This window comes from Tenrec ecaudatus, chromosome 18 (assembly GCF_050624435.1).
Source record: "Tenrec ecaudatus isolate mTenEca1 chromosome 18, mTenEca1.hap1, whole genome shotgun sequence".
Taxonomy (NCBI): domain Eukaryota; kingdom Metazoa; phylum Chordata; class Mammalia; order Afrosoricida; family Tenrecidae; genus Tenrec; species Tenrec ecaudatus.
The window spans coordinates 5,417,760-5,441,594 of NC_134547.1; the positions used below are offsets into that span (position 1 = coordinate 5,417,760).

Sequence of the window (23,835 nt, forward strand, 5' to 3'; positions counted from 1 at the left end):
AATCCAGGGTGGATGATACCTTCAGGACCAAGGGTGTGAGGGACGATGCTGGGAGAGTGGAGGGTGAGTGGGTTGGAAAGGGGGAACTGATTACAAGGATCCACATGTGACCTCTTCCCTGGGAGAGGGACAGCAGAGAAGGGGGGAAGGGAGACTCCGGATAGGGCAAGATATGACAAAATAATGATGTATAAATTACCAAGGGCATATGAGGGAGGGGGGAAAGGGGAGGGAGGGGGGGAAAGGGGAGGGAGGGGGGGAAAAAAAAAGAGGACCTGATGCAAGGGGCTTAAGTGGAGAGCAAATGCCTTGAGAATGATTGGGGCAGGGAATGTATGGATGTGCTTTATACAATTGATGTATGTATATGTATGGATTGTGGTAAGAGTTGTTTGAGTCCCTAATAAAATGTAAAAGAAGAAAAGAGAAAAAAATGATTAGGGCAAAGACTGTACAGATGTGCTTTATACAATTGATGTATGTATATGTATGAACTGTGAAAAGAATTGTATCAGCCCCAATAAATTGTTAAAATAAAAAAATTTTTTAAAAAAATAAATAAATAAAAAGGTTAATAAATTTGAAAAAAAAAAAAGCTGAGTAATCGGAGTAAAGACGTATTCCTGAAACTTTTCTAATTTCCCAATTTATCTTTTTTTTTTTTACGTATTTGGTTCAGGAGGAAGCGGGGAAATGAGCAGCCGATATAAAGGGCTCAAGCAGAAAGAAAATTTTTGAGACTGATGATGGCAACAAATGTACATATGTGCTTGACACAATGGATGTATGTGTGGATTGTGATAAAAATTGTATGAGGCCCCAATAAAATGATTTTGTTAAAAAAAATAATAATAATAATAATAAAAAAGAAATGGAGAGATGATATCAGGGGCTCAAGTGGGAAGAGAATGCTTTGAAAATGATGATGGCAGCATATGTGCAAATGTGCTTGACATGCTGGGTGAATGTATAGATTGTGATGAGATGTAAGAGTCCCCAATAAAAGTATTTAGTTATATATATAAATTTTTATATGATATATACTTATATATTATATATATATATATCTCATTCCCACAGATTCTTCCCCGAACAGCTATGCTGCCTTTAAGTGAGCATATGGTTGCGTCGATCTCCCTACAGAAGCAGACAGGATCCTTTTGCTCTCTCTTCCTGCCTTGACATCCACCCCCCCTGTACCCTCCCCCAATGCAGGCATTAGGTTTCCTCACCTGTGAGCTCAGGAACTTTATGTAGATGCCACCCACCTTGTGAAGCATGTAGCTACTGAATATGCATGTCTTAAGGCTCCTTATAAATATCCCTAGATAGTAAAGGTACTCTCTCACTTCTCCCAGTTCAGCAGACAGTAAAGGTTCTCTCTCACTTTCCCCAGTTCGGCGTGGTCCATCAAGAGGAACTGAGGTGAGCATGCTCCCACAAAATGGGTGTGACTCCTTTATTTTATTCTCTCGTATCTGTCTTATCCTCTATGACTTTACTATAATCTTTTCCATCCTTTTTACCAATTCTGACACCAGATGTCCCTCCCAAAGCCCTCTCTATTTCTCTTCTGATTGAGAAGTACAGAGGGAAAAACAACGAGAGAGGTTGCAGATGGCTATGGGGCAGATCCAGGCAGGCTGGGGGTGGACGTGGGACTTGGATCCTGTACATCCACAGCTGGCAAGTTAATTACAATGGACCAATGGCAAGACTAGCACTACCAAACACCAAACCAAACCCACCGTCGTTGAGTCGATGCTGACTCACAGTGACCCTATAGGAAGGAGTAGCTCTCCCTTCTGAGTTTCCAAGACTGTTAACTGTTTACAGGAGTAGAAGCTCCGTTTTTCTCCCATGGAGCAGCTGGTGGTTTCAAACTACCGACCTTGAGAGTCACAGCCCAATGGGTAACCATTATGCCACCAGCGCTCAGTAGCACTAGGTGAGTACAGATGAGTACTCCCAGAAACAGATAGTTACTCTGACTGGGATTGCTTATCCCAAGACAGATACAGATGCCAAACACACATTTAAGAGACTAGACCAGAAGCTATTATTTCAATTTGGGCCCACCGAGGTAGATTTCCTCAGGCCAAAGAACATACTTTACAGCGTACAGGATGCCGCGGTGGAACAAGAAATGTCTGCTTAAATGGACAAACCATATTGCACACCACCCTCAGTGTAATGGTCTGATAGAGAATTGGAATGGGCAATTGAAATATCTGCTGTCTGAACCTGGGGGGAAGAGACATGAAGGGCCGGCTCCGACATTTTCAAGAGTGGTGGCTCACACTCACTACCACCCCACTGGATAGTGTCCTGCCTTTCTGACAGGGAAGAAACAGGGAGGGAGGATGCTGGTGCCACTGTCCGGTTCTTCTCCACATCATTTGCAATTGCTTTTCCCCCAGCAAGATGCTGCAGTCCTAGGACCAGGGGTGCAGCCAGGTGCATTCTAGTGCCGTTTCCCACGCATCTCAGGATATTGTCCAACCCATCACATCCACAAAGAGTCACTGGAGACACTGACTCAGACAACAGTCTCGGGGAATACTGAAGCTTCCCAGAGTTGTGATGTTTCTGGTCCTTAAAAACCAGAAATAATATTTAATTGTAATAATGCTCTTAGGTTGGTCAGAGAAATATTAATTATTATAAGTGGAAAGCTAATGTAACCCCAAGAATCCGGAGTGACACATTATGTTCAATGTCAACCATTTAGTGTTATTCTCATGAAGCTGACATCAAAGTGTATTGCTCTCCAGCTTCAGATTTCCCAGGTTTGTACACTTTTCAATGAATTGGTAATTTAAGAGCTTCTACAAATGCATTACAGAAAAGCATTAAAAAAAAAACACATCACCTGAGACTTCATCATTTTCTTTGGTTCTTAGGACACTGCCAGCAACGGGGATGCTCTGTCTTTGTGTGTTCTGGGTCAGCTTTAATTTCTGTTCCGAAATTTCTGTCTCTCATGAAGGACATCCCAAAAACAATAATGCTGGAGTCAGGTACCTCCTTCTCCTTCATCCAAGTGATTCTCTAGCTGCTGGAGACTCAAAACCTCTAGACTGAAGGGAAAATTCAATGTAAGTGGTACATCACCTGTTAAGTCCGGATGCTGTTGCTGCTCATGTCCCTCCTCTTAACACAAAGTCCCCAGTACTGTTGACTGTCCCTTTATTAGGTGACTCACAAACATTTTTACACCACAGGCAATAAAACCTAAGATTCAGAATTTGCAGAGACAAGAATAAAAGATTTTTAAAAAGGAAAAGGCAGCCGATCATATACACACGTGAAAGAAAAAAATAACAACAAACTCAATCCCTACCTCACAGCATACAAAACTATCCATTCATGGTCAAATGTGACTCAGTGAGAATGATAAATCAATGAACCTTGAAGATACACTATTAACAAAAGGGTCTGGGGACATACTTTAAGTGGGTCCCATAAATCACTATTACAAATTGAAGAGTGTTCTGCTGGAGGAACTGCATACAACTTTAAAAAATTCTCTGAGGTTTCCGAGACTGTTAATCTTTACAAAAGTTGAACAGCCTCATCTTTCTCCCATAGAGCAGTTGGTGGGTTTGAACTGCTTACCTGCAACTGCTTACCTCTTTAGAAAACTCTTAAGTATTACCTTTCAGTTTGAAAATGACATATACATTGGCATAGCAGTGTCAGAAAGAAGTTTATACAACCCCATAAGTGCTTGTTTCAACCCCAAGGTACGCGGGGATATTTTCAAAGCAGCATTGTTTATAGAAGCCCAGTGCAGTGCGGTGGTTTGCCTATACAAGTATACAGCCTTTCTTAACTCCATCGAAGGATGTTAAGGATTGGGCGGAATTGTAGACCACGAAGGGGGTTGGGCAGCTTGCTAATGATGGATTGACACCCTTAGGGGTTGGGACCATGCAAATAAGGTGTTTGAAACCCTAACCTGAGATGTCACATTTCCTGTCCTACTACATTTAATCGAGCCATTCCAGAAACAAAAGGGGAATAGAACCTCACGACCATCAAAAAAGAAGAGCCAGGAGTTGAGTCTGTCCTTTGCACCTGAGATCCTTGCATTGAAACTCCTCAGTCCAGAACACAGAGAATCGCGACACACATTAGAGAGAAAGGGCTGTGGAGAAGCAGCAGCAGAGGAATGCTGGCAGCAGAACCAAGAGCAGGAGACAGAGCAGTGGGGCTAACAGCCCACGGGGTATGAAAACCGACAGTCTTTGAGCAGGAGGTCAGTAGGTGAAGTGGTATGAGTATTTTTATCTGGGGAACCAGGTTTGCCAACCCACAGCAGTGGAGCTCAGCGCCTCTGGTCCAGGCTTACTGGCAGGGCAGGCATTTATCTGCAGAGCCAAAAGAACTTTGCAACATTTGCCCAATTCGGGCAGAAGCTAAAGGGTTGCAGGCCCTGGATGTGTTCACAAGAATGGGTATTTAGAACTGTATTCTGAATAATTTCTGATCCTGAATTATATCCTGTTACTTACCCAGTAAATTCCATAATTCTGAGTGCTGCACGTGAGCTCTGGGTGGCCACTGCAGCAAGTTATCAAACCCAGCAGAGAAGTGGAGGGTGCTGTGGGAGGGACGATGGGTGTCAGAATTGGTAAAAAAAGGTTGGAGGGTGGGGGCGTGCCTGGCCTTCACCTCCCAGGACAAGTTATTGGGCTGACGGTAAGTCTACACTCTCTCCATTGGACGGGTACAGGAGCTATGATACCATCCCCTTACTACTCTTCACATTGTCCACGGTCAACATTCTATTCTGGGGCATTTATGTTAGGTTTGTACAAAGGAGTTTACCACATCTTTTGGTCTATTTTGCAAATTTCATTTTTTTAAGTCTACCTCTTTTCTCCTGTTTCACTCTAAGGGACAAAGCGAAACTACACAGTCCCTTACGATCTTGCTTAGGAACCTCATCAGCTAGAGATAGCCACCATGGTCGTCACTTACAAGCTCTACCTTCCACCACAGAAGTTCAGGCATCTTTGATGCCACTGCATAAAAAGCACCCCCCACCCCCCACTGTCCAATCGCGGTCATCATTTTCTTGTAAAGTCTGGCCAGAAGCACATTTCCTGTGCACATTTCTAGCAGTGATGTGCAAGGTAGGCTGTTCAAATCCACCAGCGGCTCCAAGGAAAGGACGGGGCTTTCTACCCCCACAAACAGCCAGTGTCGGAAACTCCAAGAGACAGTTCCACCCTGTGGCTAAGTCAGCATCACCTCATGACGGTGCGTTTATTTGTTTCTAGTAGTGTTTTCTTGCTATTCTCTAAGACAACAGGGCCTTTCTCCGTACCTGACCCCCAGCCCTCACTAGAATGCCTTTTGCATCCATAATGCTCGCCTTTTTAAAAAATTTAATAAATCATCATGGTTTATTGAACAAGGTTATTCTCACATGTTTGTGGTTGAAAAACAGTTGGATAGGTATGTATAGGTGGTATCAAGATTATGTCCAATCATTAAGAATCTTCTTAAACAGCTGTTTGATGTATTTTCTCCATCTGACTTAGCAGCAAAGGCATTTTTAGGTTGGGATAAACACGTTGTTTATAGCTTCCTCGTTAACAGAAGATCCGCACATAAATAGCACTGGCCATGCCGAAAATAAATCACAGGACAGTCCATAAATAAATCGCAGGCCAGAGTTCAACCGTGAGGTCCTACAGTCTTGATTTGGAAAGGAAACCGATGCCTCTTTTTTTTTTCTTAATCATTTTATTGGGGGGCTCGTACAACTCATCACAATCCATCCATGTGTCAAGCACATTTGTACATATGTTGCCTTCATCATTTCAAAACATTTGCTCTCCGCTTGAGCCCCTGGTATCAGCTCATTTCCCCCCCCCCCCCGCCCTTCCCGACGCTTCTACTAACCAGACACTTTAAACCTCTTCCAGCCTGTCAGCTGCAAAACCATTTCCCCACTGTAAGCATTTGTTGGATCAGCACCGCCGCGTCTTGGTACCAAGTTATCTCACCTTGGTGCTAGAGCGCGAAAGCCAGGCATGGACAGCGGTGGTAAACAAGCATCTGTCTTCTCCCGGCTTGGTAGAGGGGGTCTATTCATATCTAAAGGATCGTTGTTTTTTTCTCTCGGGGACCAAAGCCCCCTCTTACCAGGTCCACCCCCCTCCCAGTCCCACCCTCCCTCAGCCCCCCGCGAAAGCCTGCGCGCCCTCCGGACACCGCCTGGTTGGCAAACGCCGCCCCGGCCCGTGACGACCCGAGCCTGCGGGTCCGGACAGCGCGTCCTTGGACCGCGGCGCGCGCCCCTCGGGACCCCACGTCTACACGCGGGCCGCTCTTTCCAAGACCGAAACCCACTTACTTCTTGTCCTCCTCCCGAATCACCTGAAGTTGCGAAAACTTACACTTACTTCCGGGAGCGTCCGGGGCCCCGCCTCTCGGGTAGAAGCCCCGCCCCACTACGGCGGCTGCCGAGGGCCGGAAACTAGCGGAAGCATCCACGGCGGATTTCGCCTTTGGCGGCGGCGCCCGCAGAAAGCGGGCCGCTTGGTGGGTCGCTCTAGCCTCGATTTTTTTTTTTTTTTTGAGTAAGTCAGAAAAGCAACATTTTAAAAAAAAAGACTTTAAGAGATATGTGAAAAATATCCAAATCTTTTATTTCATTTTCACATTAATTATTGAAGCTCCTTTAAAAGGTTAAAAAAATTAATCCAACATATTGTGAAATTAATACAACACACAAAAAAGTTCCAGTGACAAACAATACCTTAATGTACTTCACATGGAATCGTTTCATAGAATCTTTGACCCCATTACATTATAAAATATTGTATTTAGGAAGAGATTGAATCCATTAAAAACGCAAGGAAATATTAGATGATAGATAATAGTTAATAATCCCTGTGTGCCTGCACTATGCTAAGAGCTTACATCTGGGTACTTAAGAGCATTGAAAACTAACCTACAAATATGGTTACAATTTCTATTTTAAGTGATGATCCCCAAATCAGGCACCGTGAAGAGTCTAGACTCACACCAAACTAAATCTATGCTTACTTACCTACCTGGTTGGCAAGATAAAACCAAATTCTTTAGCGCAACAAAAATAAATAAGAAAAAATGTAGTCAGTACAGTATAGGTGGGTTCCTGGATGGATAAAGTGGAAAGGAAAAAGGCAGTAGGCGTTTCACCATGAGTAGTTTTTACCTGAAAAAAGGATAGCAGGAAGCACGTTTAAGCACAGAAAAAAAGGTTGGAGGAACTGGTATTCTATGAAAGCGTCTATCACAGACAGGCCCAGAGAGTTGATGGGCTAAGTCTAGGATATATTTGGAATGGGGCACAGGAGAAAGGCCACTAAAGGCAAGGCCACATTTCTGCCATCCAAATGGCCTCAACAACAAGAAAAATCTCCCATTTCATTCTTCCCATCTCCTGGTTCTGATCAGTAGGAAGTTGGAGTCTCCTTTACAATACCTGGGGAGGCAATCTTATTACACAAGTGATGTCAAACGCCTCAATTTTGTACCAACCAGGGGAAGGGGCAGAAGTATACCTAACCACCAAGTTGTTTGCAGCTTACCCAGGAAACAGCAATCAACCGGAGGCATCCTCTGAGACAAAGCTCTAAACCTCCTGGTGTGGAAAACCAACTGGAGAGCATGACCCCACCACAAGCCTTGCCAGCAAGCTCCAGGCAAAAGTAGTAACTCCCCTAAGATTAGGAAGAAAAATCTCTAAAAAAAAAAAAAAATCTAAATATAAAAATAATCTAAATCTCTAAAAAAAATAAATTTTAAAGACAAAAACATAACTACCTTATATACTCGAGTATAAGCCGAGTTTTTTTTCAGCACATGTTTAATGCAGTTTTTTTTTGTGGTAAAATTAGGTGCCTCGGCTGATATTCGGGTCAGCTTATACTCGGGTGTATCCGTAAAAAACTCATATCACTACCAAACTCTCAAGGGATGCATAATCTCCTAAGTGTGATACGATAAGGTGATTGAAATAAAAACTTGTTCACTAGAAGTTACGTACAATTAAAAGAAGCCCTTGCCCGAAGAATCATGGGTAGTACAAACAGCTAACACATCGAACTGCTAACCTAAAAGGATGGAATCCACCTGAGTGTGTCTCAAAAGGGAGACTGGGTGATGCACTTAAAAAAAAAAAAAAAAGTACAATCAGCCAAGAAAAACCTTGGGGAGAAGAGTTCTAATCACACCTTTGGGATCATCAGGATTGACAACCAACTCCATGGCAACTCCATTTCGTTTCTCCAACCCTCCAAACTTCTAAAACCCTCTGTACCAAGGATCCCACGTCTTCACACCGCACTGACGTAAACACTGCACCGTCCTTTGACTAGATTAGCCGGGACATCAAGTTTCCACTGAAATGTAATCCAGTAAACATCATGGTGTCTCCAAGAGGGCATGGAGCACTGCTATTCCTTTCTTTCTTTCTCTTTCTTTTTTTATGGAGCGCTGCTTTCTCATTCATGCCTTCTCCCTCAACTCCTGGGAATAGGGCCAGGTCCAAAGGCAGTACGTGACAAATATCCCTCACATTCCTAAGCAGGTAATGAAAGGCTATTGCTTCACAGAGCCCTCTGCTCCAAAGTTTTAAAATTCCTTGTAGAAATTCTGGGTCTTGATTGTTCGTTTATAGTCATCTGGAAAACAGGAACTAAAGAATATGTGCTCAAATTGCATCAATTCAATATTGCCCCTTAGGGTTTCTCCCATAATTAATTGTCATTTATACCAGGTGGAGTCACAATGACTTAAAATTGACCTGATAGTGACTAATAAGAATATTCCCCCCACCAAAAAGAGATCAAAATAAAAGAAGTAACGTTCCAGATACTCAGGGTCATTTAACATTTTTATTTTATCCCCGATAAGATCACTGAAGACAAATGGGTGCATAAGTAAATATGGTGCAGAAAGCTGATGTTGCATCTGATATAGCATCTGAGGTCTTAAAGGTCTGAAGGTAAATAAGTGGCCATCTATCTCAGAAGCAACAAAGCCCACATGGAAGAAGCACACCAGTCTGTGTGATCACGAGGTGTCGAAGGGTTGAGGTATCAGGCATCAAAGAACAAAAAAATCCTATCATTGCGAATGAAGGGGAGTGCAGAGTGGGACCCAAAGCCCATCTGTAGGCAACTGGACATCACATTATGGAAGGGTTGCGGAGAGGAGACAAGACAGTCAGGGTATAGTGTAGCAGCAATGAAACATACAACTGTCCTCTAGTTCCTAAATGCTCACACACACATACACACACACTCCACAATCATGATCCCAATTCTACCTTACAAATATGGCTAGACCAGAGGATGTACACTGGTACGGATTAGAACTGGAAACGCAGGGAATCCAGGACTGATGATCCCTTCAGGACCAGTGGTGTGAGTGGCAATACTGGGAGGATCAAGGGAGGGTGGGGTAGAAAGAGGGAACCGATTAAAAGGATCTACATATAACCTCCTCCCTGGGGGGACAGACAACAGAAAAGTGGGTGAAGGGAGACGTCGGACAATGTAAGATATGACAAAATAATAATTTATAAATTATGAAGAGTTCATGTAGGAGGGGGGAGCAAGGAGAGAGGGGGAAAATGAGGAGCTGATGCCAGGGGCTTAAGTGCAGAGCAAATGTTTTGAGAATGATGAGGTTAACAAATGTACAAATGCGCTTTACACAATTTATGTATGGATTGTGATAAGAGTTGTATGAGCCCCCAATAAAATGATCAAATAAAAACAACCCCAAAAACTCCCAACCAAAAAAAAAAATTTTTTTAATTTTGTTTTGCCCATGACATGAACTCAGACTTTCAATCATTTGATATAGCAAAGCAATCAATTTGTATGCAGTCTGTTAAAATCAAAAGGCAAAACAAAATGAAAAAATGAGAGAAACAAAAAAATCAGGCTAGGGTGTCCAAATGTACACAGGATGAGTTTACCAGGCTTTCCAGGCTCTGTATTCATAAGATTTCCTACAGGATACACTCTGTAGCCATACAATGAGGTAGCCCTTTTGTTCAGCCTCCCGCCCAATTAATGCTTCACAATTTGTCCGATAGGTTTTGCGGGACATAAAATAAAAAGTAGTTGGACACTGGAGGCACTGCCACGGTCACTATATTCATGGGGTTTTTCTGCTGTACAGATTCTCGATTATCTTCTGATGACTCGCTTCTGGAAACAGGCTTTCCCACAAGGACTACATTCCTCTCGGTTAGGACCTCACTGGTGTCAACCGATGTGCGAGAGGCCCCGGAAGGCATCTGCAAAGTCAGTATAGCATCGAGGGCTTTCTCCTGCACGACACGAGCGGTTTGTGATAGCACATGACTCCCTGGGACGCGAGCTCCCACTTGGACTGGAGCTACCTGGTTTTCCCTGCTGTGTTTCTCTTTATGTGATTCAAAATTAGACGCACAGGCAAAAACCTTTCCGCACTCACTGCAGCAGAAGGGTACCTGTCCCACGTGAAATCCCTGATGGAAAACGAGCTCTTCCTTGGTTTTGAAGACTTTCTCACACTCGCTGCATTGAGAATACTTCTCCTTGTGAATTTTCTGATGTTGAATGAGACTCGACTTCTGGGTATAAGATTTTCCGCATTCACTGCAAGAGAAGGGAATCTTCCCTGTGTGAAATCTCTGATGTGCTATGAGGCACGACTTCTGGCTGAACGCTTTGCCGCACTCCGCACAGACATAGGGTTTCTCTCCAGTGTGCGTTCGTAGGTGAATTTTGAGATTTCCTTTCTGGATGAAGCCTTTGCCACATTCACTGCATACATAGGGCTTCTCTCCAGTATGGATTCGCTGATGAATAGTGAGCTCGTTCTTCCTGGCGAAGGCTTTTCCACATTCACTGCATACATAGGGTTTCTCTCCGCTGTGAATTTGCTGATGTCTAACGAGTGGCCTCTTCCGTACGAAGCCCTTTCCACAGTAAGCGCATACGTGAGGTTTCTCTCCGCTGTGAATTTGCTGATGGACAGTAAGGTCACTATTCCTGATGAAGCCTTCTCCGCACACACTGCATAGAAAGGGCTTCTCGGGCATGTGAGTTTTCTTCTGATGTTCCCTGAGGTGATGTTTATGAAGATACGCTTTACCGCAGGCCGAGCATTGGTGTGGCTTTTGTCCTTTATGCACTGTCTGGTAATGTTCCGTGAGCTTGAATTTCTTAGGGAAAAGGTTCCCACACAGACTGCAACTATAGGTCTTATCTGGTTTATGAAAGATCGGATGATTAATTCGAAAAGACTCCTTGGTGAAGGTTTTCCCACATTCACTATAAACACGTGCTTTCTCTGTTTTGTTAGTATTCTGATGCGTAATGCTATTAGAATTCTGACAATCGGGGGATTGAGTGTCAGCACAAAATCGATCATGGTCAGCGTGGCGAAAGGTTTTCTCATTTCCATTAAGTGCAACAGAGTTCTTTATTTTGTCGCTCCTGCTCTGGCTTAATGCCAGGACAGGTAAATTAGATTTAACAGCTTTCTCGTGTATGTCAAATACCTCAGGATTTCCCGTAAAAGGAAAGTGATGTTTGTGCTGATGAACAACAGTTCCCACGGCATGACAGGCATAGCACGGTTCTATTGTTTCATTGTGTGAGTATCCAAGCAAGTGACCGTCCACTTTCAGGATTTCTAGAAAAGAAGAGAACAACCACCTTGATTTACAGCAGAGCCACTCAGAATGCACTGGCGTGGCTGGGCTGCCGCAGCAGCCCTCTAAAATGAGGGGGAATAAAGCACCATGCTCGGTGTTCCTCGCACACTGGGAAGAACGCAGTCACGCAAACAATCCGAATGGTAAAACCAGTTAGTGTAGCGACACACTTAGATAATACATAATGAAGGGACACAGCTTTGGCAAATGTTTAAAGAAGGCCTATAAACATATGCAAGGAATGTAAATACACGCAAGTCACGGCGACCCATAGACCACAGAGGTTGTAAGGCTGCTTAATCCCGACGGTTACGGGCAGATGTACTCATTCTGTCCATCCTCACCGGAAGACAACTACACAAACAGCCAAGATGGGAACGTGAAAAATGTCGACTGTTCCACCTGGGGGGAAACAACTTTGACAGGTGTGTGGTAACGGTGCTGGGTACACGCAAGCACATCCTTTATTTTTGTGGAGCCTACATGCTAGTCTTCACCCCTTGTCTGTGTGGCATCCTGCGGTGGTTTGCAAGTAGCTCAGGCACCAGTATTTCAAACCCTAGCAGGGTCCCCCGTTCGGGGCAGGTGTCTGTAGCACTCTCAGGCTGACTAGAGAGGAGTGGGGATGTGCTTCAGAAAAACCTGGCCAATGGAACCCACTGTCTGACGCAGGACTGGAGGAGGAGCACTTCAGGTGTAATGGGATTGGGATTGGCCATTTGGAATTGAATAATCATACGGTCTACAAGGCTGAGATTCACAAAATCAAGAGGAATGGTGTCGTATTCATCATCAAAAAGGACACTGCAAAATCTATTCTAAAGTACAATACCACCAATGTAGGATAATATCTATATACCCACACACATTATTAGTTATTTCAAGTATCATTTAAAATTTTGCACCATTTGTTAAAGACAAACATGAAGAAATTAAAATGTTCTCCTTTTCAGTCTGAAATTAATCAACAATACAATCAGGATGTCTTTTTTTAGTTTGTTGTTTGTTTGTTTAGGATGTCTTGATAATTGCTGACATTTGGAAAGCAAAAGTTGTCAACAGAATCAGTCGTTCAAAAACATGGCCTACATGACAGATAAGACCTCATGGCAACACCATTAACAAATTCATAGCAAATGCCCTTTTTAAAAAACACAACACAAACGGCAACTACACATAGGGCCCTTCTGAATGGAATAAGCAGAAATCAAATCAACCACAACTGTGGAAAGACATCATGGAAAAGGGCAATATCATTAAACAACACAAGTTCAGTGGCTAACTGTGGAACAGACCATCCATTGCTTCAATAAAGCTGAAGAAAATGGAAAGCCCACGACAGCTGAAATACGACCTTGGGGGTAGCCCGCGTGAGCTTAGAGATGATCTCAACAATAAACTTAAGACATTGCACACGAATGACTGAAGACTAGGTGAGTTGTATGATGACATCAAGGGCATCGCACTTGAAGAAAACTAAAGGGCATTAAAAAGTCAGAAAATCAGAAAGAGAGCGGAAAATGGAGGTAAGAGACGTTCAAACGAAACTTGCTCTTGAACACGGAATACCTGCGGTGAGAGGAGCAGTGAAGGGGAAAAGAGCTGATCCGAAGTTGTCATTTCAAAGGGCAGTGTGAGAAGACAAAGCAGGCGTCATAACGAAATGCGCAGACCTGGTGTTACAAAAGCCAAAGGGAAGAACGGGTTTCCAGCTGGCTCCCCGTATTTCAAGGTGAAGAAATGCAACTCCTGAGTTTCCATATTGAAGGAGTCCACGGGCGAAACAGTGAACACAGGAAGCATCAAATGAAAATGGATGGACTCCACAAAGTCACTGCAAACGGAACTGGCTTATCCTCGGGCGTTTTAAGAGCTGGCAAAGATCTACAAGTTGTGGCGCTGAAAGGCGACCTTCAGAGGACACTGAATACACTGGAGAAAAATAAGGCGCCAGGAACTGAGATGCTTCAACAAAACATCTCAACTCATCTCTAAGCCAAGCGCGTTGCAAGAACACTACCTGGCCAACTGACTGGGAAGAGATCCATTTGTCTACATTCCACAGAAAGGCAATCCAACAAAAACGCAGCACTTACCCAGCAGTATCCTCGATATCGCATGCTGGTAAGATTGTGCCAATGAGAACTTAAAAGCGATAGCTGCAGTGTCTCAACAGGTACTGCCTAAATTCAAGCCAGATGCAGAACAAGATGTCGACTACAAACTGTCATTAATGACATCACATGGATTTTGGCTGAAAGCAAAGAATACAGGCATATGTCTACCTGTGTTCCAACGATTATGCAGATCCGTGATTCTCACCCTTCCTCATGCCGCGATCCTCTCATACAGTTCCTCGTGTGGTGGTGAACCCCAAACATAAAAATATTTTTGTTGGTACTCCATAACTGTCATTTTGCTACTGCTATGAATCAGGCTACCCCTGTGAAAGGGTTGTTCAACCCCAAATGGGGTCAAGACCCACAGGCTGAGAACCGCCGATGTAGTTCATGGCAATGTATGGACCTCATTGAATTCTAGAACATTTCATTACACGCATGAGGTACCTGTACATGGACTAAGCGACGGTCATTTACACAGGATACAGGGAAACAGCACACTTTAAAATCAAGAAAGGCGTGTGTCAGGTAGATCTTGTAAAAAAAAGTCAAAGCAGAAGCATCGGACCTCTTCGAAACTATGTGAGGCCCTCTCCCAGGCTAATGTGACTCCCAGAGCCATGCCTTCTTACCATTTTTGCTCATGCCTGAAAAAAATTCCAGTGGCTTTTTTTCTAATATAGACCAAGGCCGCTCTCCTGGAGCCAACCCAGGGGATGCATCCTGGTTGCTTACATGATGACTTGTGTGTGAGAATTACAGAATCACAGGATGTTGGTGAGTTAGTTAGTTTAGTGAGCCAACCTGACCGATAAACACATGTGGGGTTAATTGAAGGGCGGAGAGATAAATGGCTCCCTGAGCCTCGCTTTTCTAGTTTTTGGGTCTCTTGCTGTCTGATAGTCAGACCAGGGTCCAAGTTGCCTAAGCCAGTTCCCTGCTTTAGCAGGCAAGGCTCACTGCCTGCAAGGCAGCCCCAAGGAGAAGCCACATGGACCTACCCCAATGCAGCTCTGGGTGCTGGAGCAGCCGTGTGGAGACCCCTGTCAGCGCTGAGATGCTTACATGCTCACTGATTTGGCTTTCCTCCTGCAGTTGGCATCATAGTGTGTGTTTTGTGAGCTGGAGGAGGACTTTGTGGACTGGTGTCGGACATATGGGTTAATGTTGGACTTGTGGGCTTGGGCAGCACTGGGTTGGGATGTTTTCTTGATGCGCACTTAACCTTTATATAAAACTCTCTCTTCTACATGAGTTTCTGTGGATTTGTTTCTCTAAAGTCCCCAGACTAACACAGTTGGACACACCGATTGGCCTTGGGTTTGAGAAGACGCTTCCTTCAAAAAGCACACAGTAAAGGGTTTTCTATCAGGAGTGGAAAGACGATCCCCACTCATCTCGGGCCTGAGAGTGGAATGAGAGTCGGCTACTTGGAGAGCGGCAAGGCCACTCCGAAGATTAGTGCACCTGAGAGAGGAAAAGTCATGACGGGAGAGCGCGCCTCACCGATGGCCACCAGGTGGCGGTAGGTCTCCAACATCACGTCCTGATAGAGGGTCTTCTGAGCAGGGTCCAGGAGCTGCCACTCTTCCCAGGTGAACTCTATGGCCACGTCGCTGAACGTCACTGACTCCTGTAATAAGAAGAGGCTATTCCATGAAGGATTTCCCATTTGATGATACTAAAGATATACATAGGAAGGTGTTCTGCTCAGCTCCTCTATGTAGGCTGCATCGATACACCAAGGCTTGTTTGTTTTAAAATACAATAAACTGTTTTGCATTAGGGTACTCCACACGACATTGGAACGCTCTCTATAATGTGTACCAGTGACACTGCCCTAATGAGGTAGAAATAGCTCACATCAAATATACGGACACATGTACAACAAAAGCGTGTGACTACATGAATGGGGAAGTGGGCGGTCATTATGGAATGGAATTAGGAACCCTAGCAGTATCAGCATTATCAGAGCCTGTCTTCCGTCAATGAAGGTAACTCTCAGGATCAATGCGAGGCTGGCCCCTATGAGTTCCCTGTCAGACGGAGCTCAGCTCTCCAACTTTTTGGCTCAGTTTTTATACCAGTCGTCCCTCCCACAACACTCTTTGCCTCAAAAGTCATTGATCAAAGGAACAGGGTACAGCTTGAGGTTTAACTGATTAAGACACTGGGTAAAACCTGGAGCCACATACAAGTGATCAAGGCACAGGGTAACCTCTGGGGGGCAAGAACAAGAGGCTACAACTCAATACCAGCATCAGAAAGCATGGAGGCCGAGGATCCCTGCTTCAGTACAAGACAGATCACTCAGCGCCTATTGGCCATCTTAGGACAGTCTTTGCTCAGCTCCAATTACAAGGTCCGCTTGGCCTTACCATCTGTCACCTGCAGCTCTGCCACTGGGCCCCTTCTGGTTCTGTTTCTACTAGCTTGGCCTCTGGGACCCTCCTCAACTTGTGTGGGCAGGGAAGTGGCCAGGTTGGCCCAAGAAGCCATTGCATTGAAAGTCAGAGAGAAAACGGCCTACAGGTATGGTTGAGAGGACGGTGAGACACTGGCCTGTCATCTGACCTGTTGGTTTGGCTTGTCAGCTGCAGCTACTTGGGTCAGAATGTCACTTAACCCATGGGTTTGGGACTTGTCAGCTTCTGGAAATGCAATGAACCATTTCCCCGATATCCCTACAAACAGCAGCCTCTTGGACGACTTGATTTGAGAGTTTCTGTCACTCTGTGAGCCAGCAGCCTGCTGTCTAACCTGGTTATTCTGGGATCCTCAGGCCCTCTTAACAGCCGATCATCTGACCTGCCTCACCAACTTCGCCTTGTGAGGCAATGGACAGCTGTCTATACCTCATGATATGGCTCCATAAGCCATTGCCAACGTGTAAGGAGAACCCTCCACACGGATACCTGACCCATCGATTTGGGACTCACCAGCTTCCACATCCTGAAGAGTTAGTTACTGCCTTGGTGGCTCTTCCGTTTTGTGAGACATTGCAGCGAATAATGGACTCTCTTCAACCACTACCTCAAAAGAACCAGCCAACTGCTGGTCTTTCAAAACGAACTTAATTCAAGCCACAATGCAGAAAAAAATGTCTGTGGCCCACAGACAGGAGATCGGTCAATTTACAGGTCCGCTGGCATGGCCATCCACTGAAACTGCTCCAGGTTGTACATAGAAGCAATGAACTGCAGAGATCTGCCAGTCACAAAGAAGCAAGGAGAAAGAAAAGAAGCAGGGAGAAAAGGCATTTCCTAAATGAGCCGTCTGATCGTTATGTAATCATTTGTCAATTTGAGAGAATTAAGAGTGAAGGGGTGGAGTCTAGCCTGTCAAGCAGGCCATGGCCAATAAGGTCTCTGTGTGGGCATGGCCTTCTGAGGATTCTGGGAACTCTGAATTCCTCCTTAGAGGCAGGAAACATTCTCTCTCTCTCTGCTCACTCCCTGGGAGACATTGCTGCTGACAAGACACATGGAACTACACTAGCGCTCTGAGCTGGAGGAGCCCTGTGGAGACACCCCTGCCAGCGCTGAGATGCTTACACCACTGGATCCACGAGACTTTCCACCCACTGGCCTCTGAGCTTCCTGCATTCGGCATCATTGCATGTGTTTTGTGCATCTGAAGAGGGCTTTATAGATCGGGACAAGACATATGGGCTAATACCAGACTTAGGGAGCTGATCTGGACTGGACTGGGCAGTTTTCTCACTATTCAATTGCTCTTGTATATAAAGCTCTTTCTTATATACATATGAGTGTCTCTCTGAATTTGTATCTCTAGTCTACCCGGATGAACACAAGTGGTAATATGGATCAAGTGCTGTACCACCACTGAACATAGTGACAGGTGCACAAGAGACCCAGTGGCAGAGGCAATGGTGACAGGTCCACAAAGGGCCCTTCAGCCAAGTTGGCCGTGGCAGACAGGCAGACCCAAGAGGAGGCGGTCCTCAAGGAGCTGAGGGAAGCCTAGCCTGAGGGAACTGCGAGAGAAGCCTGTCTTCAGGGAGAAAAACATCCAAAAAGGGCCAGAGAGCTGGCCTGCGCTGAAGAAGAATGACTTAGCCTACGTGTTTCCCCATCCTAACTTGTGTCCTCTGTTACTTCCCTAAGAAACTGCCTCATGGGGACTCTGGGCTATGAGTTCTGTGTGGCCACAACAACAAATCACTGAACAGCGCAGAGAAATAAGAGGGCGGTGGGAGGGACAGGTGGGGGGGGGGTGTTAGAAAACTATTGAAAGGTGCAGGTCAGTGTCACCGCTACCTCACAGGAACCCAGCTTGATATTAACGGTGATTCACTCTGCAACCCTGTCGTTCGAGACGGTTGGAAGCTGCCAGCCATTTTCAAACCACTATTCTAGACTAGTCTCCCGTTACCTGCACCGAGAGACAACTGGTGTTCAGGATCTTCTGTAACACCTCACAGAAAGAAACACTAAAGAAATGTATTCTGACAAACACCGAAGTCCTCCAAAGAACTGCTTTTCTTTCTCCTTAAAAACGAGTCACAGCTTTTCACTAGAATGGATCTCTTCGGTTGGTCGTGGGATCATTAATTATGAGTTGAAAGCTAATGCAGCCCCAAAGAATCCCTGGTGACATATTATGGGTCCATGTCAATAACTTGGTGTTAATCCCATGCTCGATGTATTCCTGATCTTCCATAGCCTGTTACTGAAGTAAGGGTCAGACTTTATTTCTCTCCAGTTCCTACCTTTCCAGAGACATGAACTGGCTTTATACAGCCTTCTTTAAACCCATTAGGAAACACAGACGAGCATAAAAAGGTCAAAAGTCACCTGAGTGTTGATCATCCTCTTTGGTTTTCAGGAAAGAGCCGGCAACGGGATGTTCTGTCTTTGGGTTTTCTTGGTACGTTCTAATTTCTGTTGCAAAAGTTCAGTCCCTCATGCAGGGCACACGCCAGAAATGAAAATGCCCAGACTAAACACCTCTTCTTGACTCCTCCAGGTGATTGTCTTACTGCTGGGGATGCAAACCTGTAGGCTGATGGGAGCATATGATGTCAGTGATGTTATCACCTGTAAGTCCGCAGGCTGCCACTGTGCCTGTCCCTCTTCTTAAGACAAAGTCCCCAACAGGGTGGACTGTCCCTTTCTTTGGTGACTCAGAACATACTTATACCATGAGCAATAAAACCCAAGATTTAGAGTTTATGGTGCTATGGGTAAAAGATGATTTTGTCAATAAAGGGAAATTGGACAATCAGACCCGTGTGCAAGAAAAGAAAGATGGTCGGGAGGGAGGGGGGGAGCAGGGAGGGAGGGGGAAAAAAAAGAGGACCTGATGCAAAGGGCTTAAGTGGAGACCAAACGCTTTGAGAGTGATTAGGGCAAAGAATGTACGGATGTGCTTTATACAATTGATGTATGTCTATGTGTGGATTGTGATAAGAGTTGTATGAGCCCCTAATAAAATGTAAAAAAAGAAAATGATTAGGGCAAAGAATGTACAGATGTGCTTTATACAATTAATGTATGTATATGCATGGATTGTGATAATAGTTGTATGAGCCCCTTAATAAAAAAAAAATTTTAAAACAGCAAAGGAGGCTGGGAGAGATGGAGGACTAATAACAAGGAGTACAAGAAGGAAGAAAATGTTCTAAACTGATCGTGGTAGTGATTGTACAACACTTTCTGATTTGATTGAACTATTAGATTGTATGGTATCTGCACTGTGTCCCAATAAAAGTATATATATATAAAGAAAAGAAAGATCGGGGGAAGAAAGATTCCTAGTTCACAACATAAAGAACTATGCACTCCCGGGAAGGTGTGACTCCTACGGAGAAGGACAAATCTAAGAACCTTGAAGATGCTATGTTGACTAAAGGGTCTAGAAACATTTTTAATGGGCTAAATAAAGTACTCACTATGAAAAACAAGATGATCTTACTGGAGGATCTGTAAAGTGGTACAATCACTTTAGCAAACACTTAAAAACTCACCATCATTGGATATATATAGCACCCCACCCCCGAAGGGACAAATAACAGAAATGTGGGTGAAAGGAGACAACAGACAGTATAAGACACAAAATAATAATAACAATATATAATTGATCAAGGATTCACGAGGGTGGGAGGGTGGGGAAAAAAGAGGAGCTGATACCAAGGGCTCAAGCAGAAAATGTTTTGGAAATGATGATGGTGACCTATGTACAAATATGCTCCATACAACTGGTGTTTGGAATGCTGTAAGAGCCCCCAATAAAATGATTGAAAAGAAAAAAATAACTCACCACCGAGCACAGTTTGCCATAGAGAGACCTCATAGGATAGCGTGCTGGCAAAGCATAACAAAAGCACCATGGACTGAGAAAAGGGCAAACCCATCTCTCTTGGAAGAAGTACGGCCAGGGTGCTCCTCAGAGGCAAGGATGGCAAGGCATGATCTTACATATTTAGGACGTGTTATCGGGAGAGGCCAGTCCCTGGAGAAGGACACCATGCTTGGGAAAGTGGAGGGGCAGTGGAAAAGCAGAAGGCCCTCTACAAGATGGGTGGACACAGTGTCTGCACCCACGGGCTCAGCCAGAGGAACAACTGTCAGGATGGCATAGGGCGGGGTGGGCAGTGTTTCGTTCTGTTGTGCCCGGGGTCGCTGTGGCTCGGGACTGACCGGATGTAGAACAACAACAGAGGACAGAGTACAAATGCAGTCAACAGCCCAAGGCCTACCACTTTGCAACACCAGAGATCCTGGGGAAACACTTAGGTATCATCTATCAGTTTGAAAACTGCAAATACATTTTTCAATAGTAACTGAAGAAGTACATATCCCCCTCCCCCCAAAAAAGAAGTACATATCCCCCATCACGAGTGCATATTTGAACCCCACAAAAATACAATGTTTTCCAAGGGGCATTGTTTGTAGTACAGCCAATAGGGTTGGGATGGTTTACCACAACAAGTACACAGCCTCTTAACTCCCTCCAAATGACTGGATGGGATTGTAGCCCATGTGGGGGGGGGGGCGGGACGGGACACTGAATAGCTTGCTAACCACGCATTGGTACCCTTGTTAGGTGGCCTGCACAAATAATGGCTGTCTCAAGAGTATCTTGTTTGCACTAAGGCGGCAGGGAGAGGCTGAGCTTGGGCTTTAGCAAGCTTTCCAACCCACGGAGCAGGAAAGCGGAGGGCCTTCAGGCAGAAGGCTTGTAGGGAGATAGCTGCCTCCACATTTTTATCCTGGGGAGCTAAAAGGGATTTTTGTAACACTAGCCCTTGCAGAGTGGAAGGTCAGGGGCCTGGATATACCTTTGGGCACCGCTGAGAAGTGGCTGCCTGGTTGAAGACTCAGCAACAATAATTGATGTTTCCCAAATAAACCCCAAAATCTGTGAGTTCACAGCCAAAGCAACGGATTATAAAATCCAACACCAAAAACAAACAAAAACACTCCACCACCAAAATTGCCACGGGCAAGCTGCAGGTGTCAGAACTGGCAAAAAGCTTGGCACTGTGCCAGGTCTCGCCTCATAGAAATCACCGTTGGCAGGGGATACTGCTAATTTGAGTTCTCCTCCCCACTGGTGATTTGGAGGAAGTCAGAGACGCCCCAAGGCTATTTCCGCACCACATATTTCCAAGGATCGCTTCCTGCTCGCACTGCTGACTGCAAGCAAGATCAGTGGTTTGAAACTCACAGCAACGACCCACCAGGTAGAGAGGAGGCTTTCTACACCCGTAGAGTCTGGCAGCCTCAGAAACCCACAAAGACAGTTCTGTTCTGTCTCACAGATTCACTAGGATTCAGAATCAACTCGATGGCATCGCGTTTGGGTTTTCTGCTTTTATTTCTAGCATCCTAAGGCATCTGGGTTGCGGAGTTGCGTCCTCCACAATCTACAGTCCCACAGGCCCAGGCCACCCTCTGCCCCTCGTTTGATGCGAAGCCTGGACCACACCGCTCCCTCCCTACGAGGTCAGTCCCGGGGCGCCATCGCCACTCCAGCCCACAATAAATCCCGCAGCCCCTTCAGACCCTGCGGTCGCCGAAAACCCCACCGCCACCGCCGCCCCTGACCTGCAGGGTGAGGCGCCAAGAAAGACCGGGCTCCTGAACCGGCGGGACGGACGGGGTCGACCTCCAAAGCGCTCACCCCGAGCGTGACCCCGAAAACATCGACTCCCCCCGGCTTCCCCTCAAGCACCTCCGCCCGGCGCTGCCCTCGGGAACGCCGTCGATCCTCACGACCCCAGGTCCATGCATCCCTTGCTTTCTTTCGCAGATAAAAATACACTTGTTTTCCTCCCGAATCACCCGAAGTTCCCCAAACTCACACTTACTTCCGGGGAGAGCCTGAAGAGCGCCACCTGTCGGGCGGCGGGCGGGCTGGGGCGACGACGGGGGCCGACGAGGGCCGCAAAGCACGGACTTCCGCTCTCGCGCTTTCTGTCTTGGCTGGAGGAGGCCATAGTTCCGTACAAAGTGGAGAAGGAGGTAAAAGGGGGGTGGGTGGATGTGTGTGTGTGTGTGTGTGTGTGTGTGTTTCTACACGAAATAAATGAAAAAGATGGTGTCGCGCGTGTGAGTGTTGTATCGGTGTGTCAGTAGGTGAGCAATTATTTCTGTACAAAACGAACCACAGGGATTGTGGATGCGTGTGTTAAAGTGAGGGGCGGGAGAGGCAGGAGTGATAATACCTTATTTGCACATTCATTAGGGTGTCAATTTACAAGACCATGGCTAGACAGGCCGTATAAAAAGAATCCACCAAAATATAAAAAAATAAAAAATGAAAACAATCCATCACATCACATTGGTTCAAGCAATCATTAACTTTACAAAAACATATAAAATTATGTTTATGTGTGCTGGAAAAATATAAAATCATGAAGTAGGGGGGAGTGGGGAGGGAGGGGGAAAATGAGCAGCAGATATTAAGGGCTCAAGTAGAAGGCAAATGTTTTGAGAATGATGATGGCTTAAAAAAAGAGAATGATGATGGCAACAAATGTATATATATTCTTGACACAATGGATGTATGGATTGTGATAAGAATTGTATATGGTCTTGACACAATGGATGGGTGTATGGATTGTGATTAGAACTATAGGAGCCCCCAATAAAATGATTTATATATATAATATTATATATATATTTATATATATATATGGTAAGCCAGTGGCTTAAAATAATCATTTCCTGGGACAACTGAAATGATGGAGATTTCTCATTATACTTTCAAGTCATGGCAAAAACTACAAGTCTTACTTTGTCTTTGCTTTGATACCTATGGTCACATGTAGCTACTTTTCATTGCCCTCATCATTCTCAAAACATTTGCTCTCCACCTAAGCCCCTGGCATCAGGTCCTAATTTTTCCCCTCCCTCCTCCCTCATGAACCCTTGATAATTTATAAATTGTTTTGTCCTATCTTGCCCTGCTCAACGTCTCCCCTCACTCACTTTTATGTTGTCCGTCCCCAGGGAGGTCACATGTAGATCTTTGTACTCAGTTCCCCTTTTCCAACCCACCCTCCCTCTACCCTCCCAGTATCACCACTCACACCACTGGCCCTGAAGGGATCATCTGCCCTGGATTCCCTGTGTTTCCAGCTCCTACCTGTTACCAGTGTACATCCTCTGGTCTATCCAGACTTGCAAAGTAGAATTTGGATCATGATAGTGGGGGGGAGGCGGAGAAGCACTTAGGAACTAGAGGAAAGTTGGATTTTTCATCGTTGCTTCATCTCACTCTGACTGGCTGGTCTTCTCCCTGAGACCCTACTGCAAGGGGATGTCCAGTGGCCTATAAATGGGATTTGGGTCTCCACCCCACACTCCCCCACACATTCACTATTTTAAGATTTTTTTTGTTCTGATAATGCCTGATACCTGATCGCTTCAACACCTCATGATCGCACAGGCTGGTGCCCTTCTTCTATGTGGGCTTTGTTGCTTCTGAGCTAGATGGCTGCTTGTTTACCTTCAAGCCTTTAAA

At 45.2% G+C, this 23,835-nt stretch overlaps 2 protein-coding genes across 3 annotated transcripts in view; both read right to left on the reverse strand.

Annotated features, from left to right (window-relative positions):
* LOC142432629 (uncharacterized) overlaps positions 1-6,432 on the reverse strand; it is a 48,503-nt gene extending 42,071 nt beyond the window's left edge. Inside the window, exons 1-3 of the mRNA XM_075537851.1 lie at positions 6,371-6,432; positions 4,518-4,606; positions 2,873-3,080 (exon numbers count right to left, since the gene is read on the reverse strand). Of these exons, the coding sequence (XP_075393966.1) occupies positions 2,873-2,887 (15 nt within the window). The 5' untranslated portion in view covers positions 2,888-3,080; positions 4,518-4,606; positions 6,371-6,432. The remainder of the gene's footprint in view (positions 1-2,872; positions 3,081-4,517; positions 4,607-6,370) is intronic.
* Positions 6,433-6,661: 229 nt separating this feature from the next.
* LOC142432281 (uncharacterized) lies at positions 6,662-22,361 on the reverse strand. 2 transcript variants are annotated; one of them, XM_075537414.1, is made up of 4 exons: positions 22,178-22,361; positions 18,660-18,867; positions 15,349-15,475; positions 6,662-11,700 (listed from the first exon to the last, which is right to left on the reverse strand). In XM_075537414.1, the coding sequence occupies exons 2-4, from the start codon at positions 18,672-18,674 to the stop codon at positions 10,094-10,096; spliced, it is 1,749 nt and encodes a 582-aa protein (XP_075393529.1). In that variant the 5' UTR covers positions 18,675-18,867; positions 22,178-22,361; the 3' UTR covers positions 6,662-10,093. The 2 variants fall into 2 exon arrangements, with proteins under 2 accessions (XP_075393529.1, XP_075393528.1); XM_075537413.1 differs by lacking the exon at positions 22,178-22,361 and adding an exon at positions 22,042-22,177.
* Between the last annotated feature and the right edge of the window lie 1,474 nt (positions 22,362-23,835).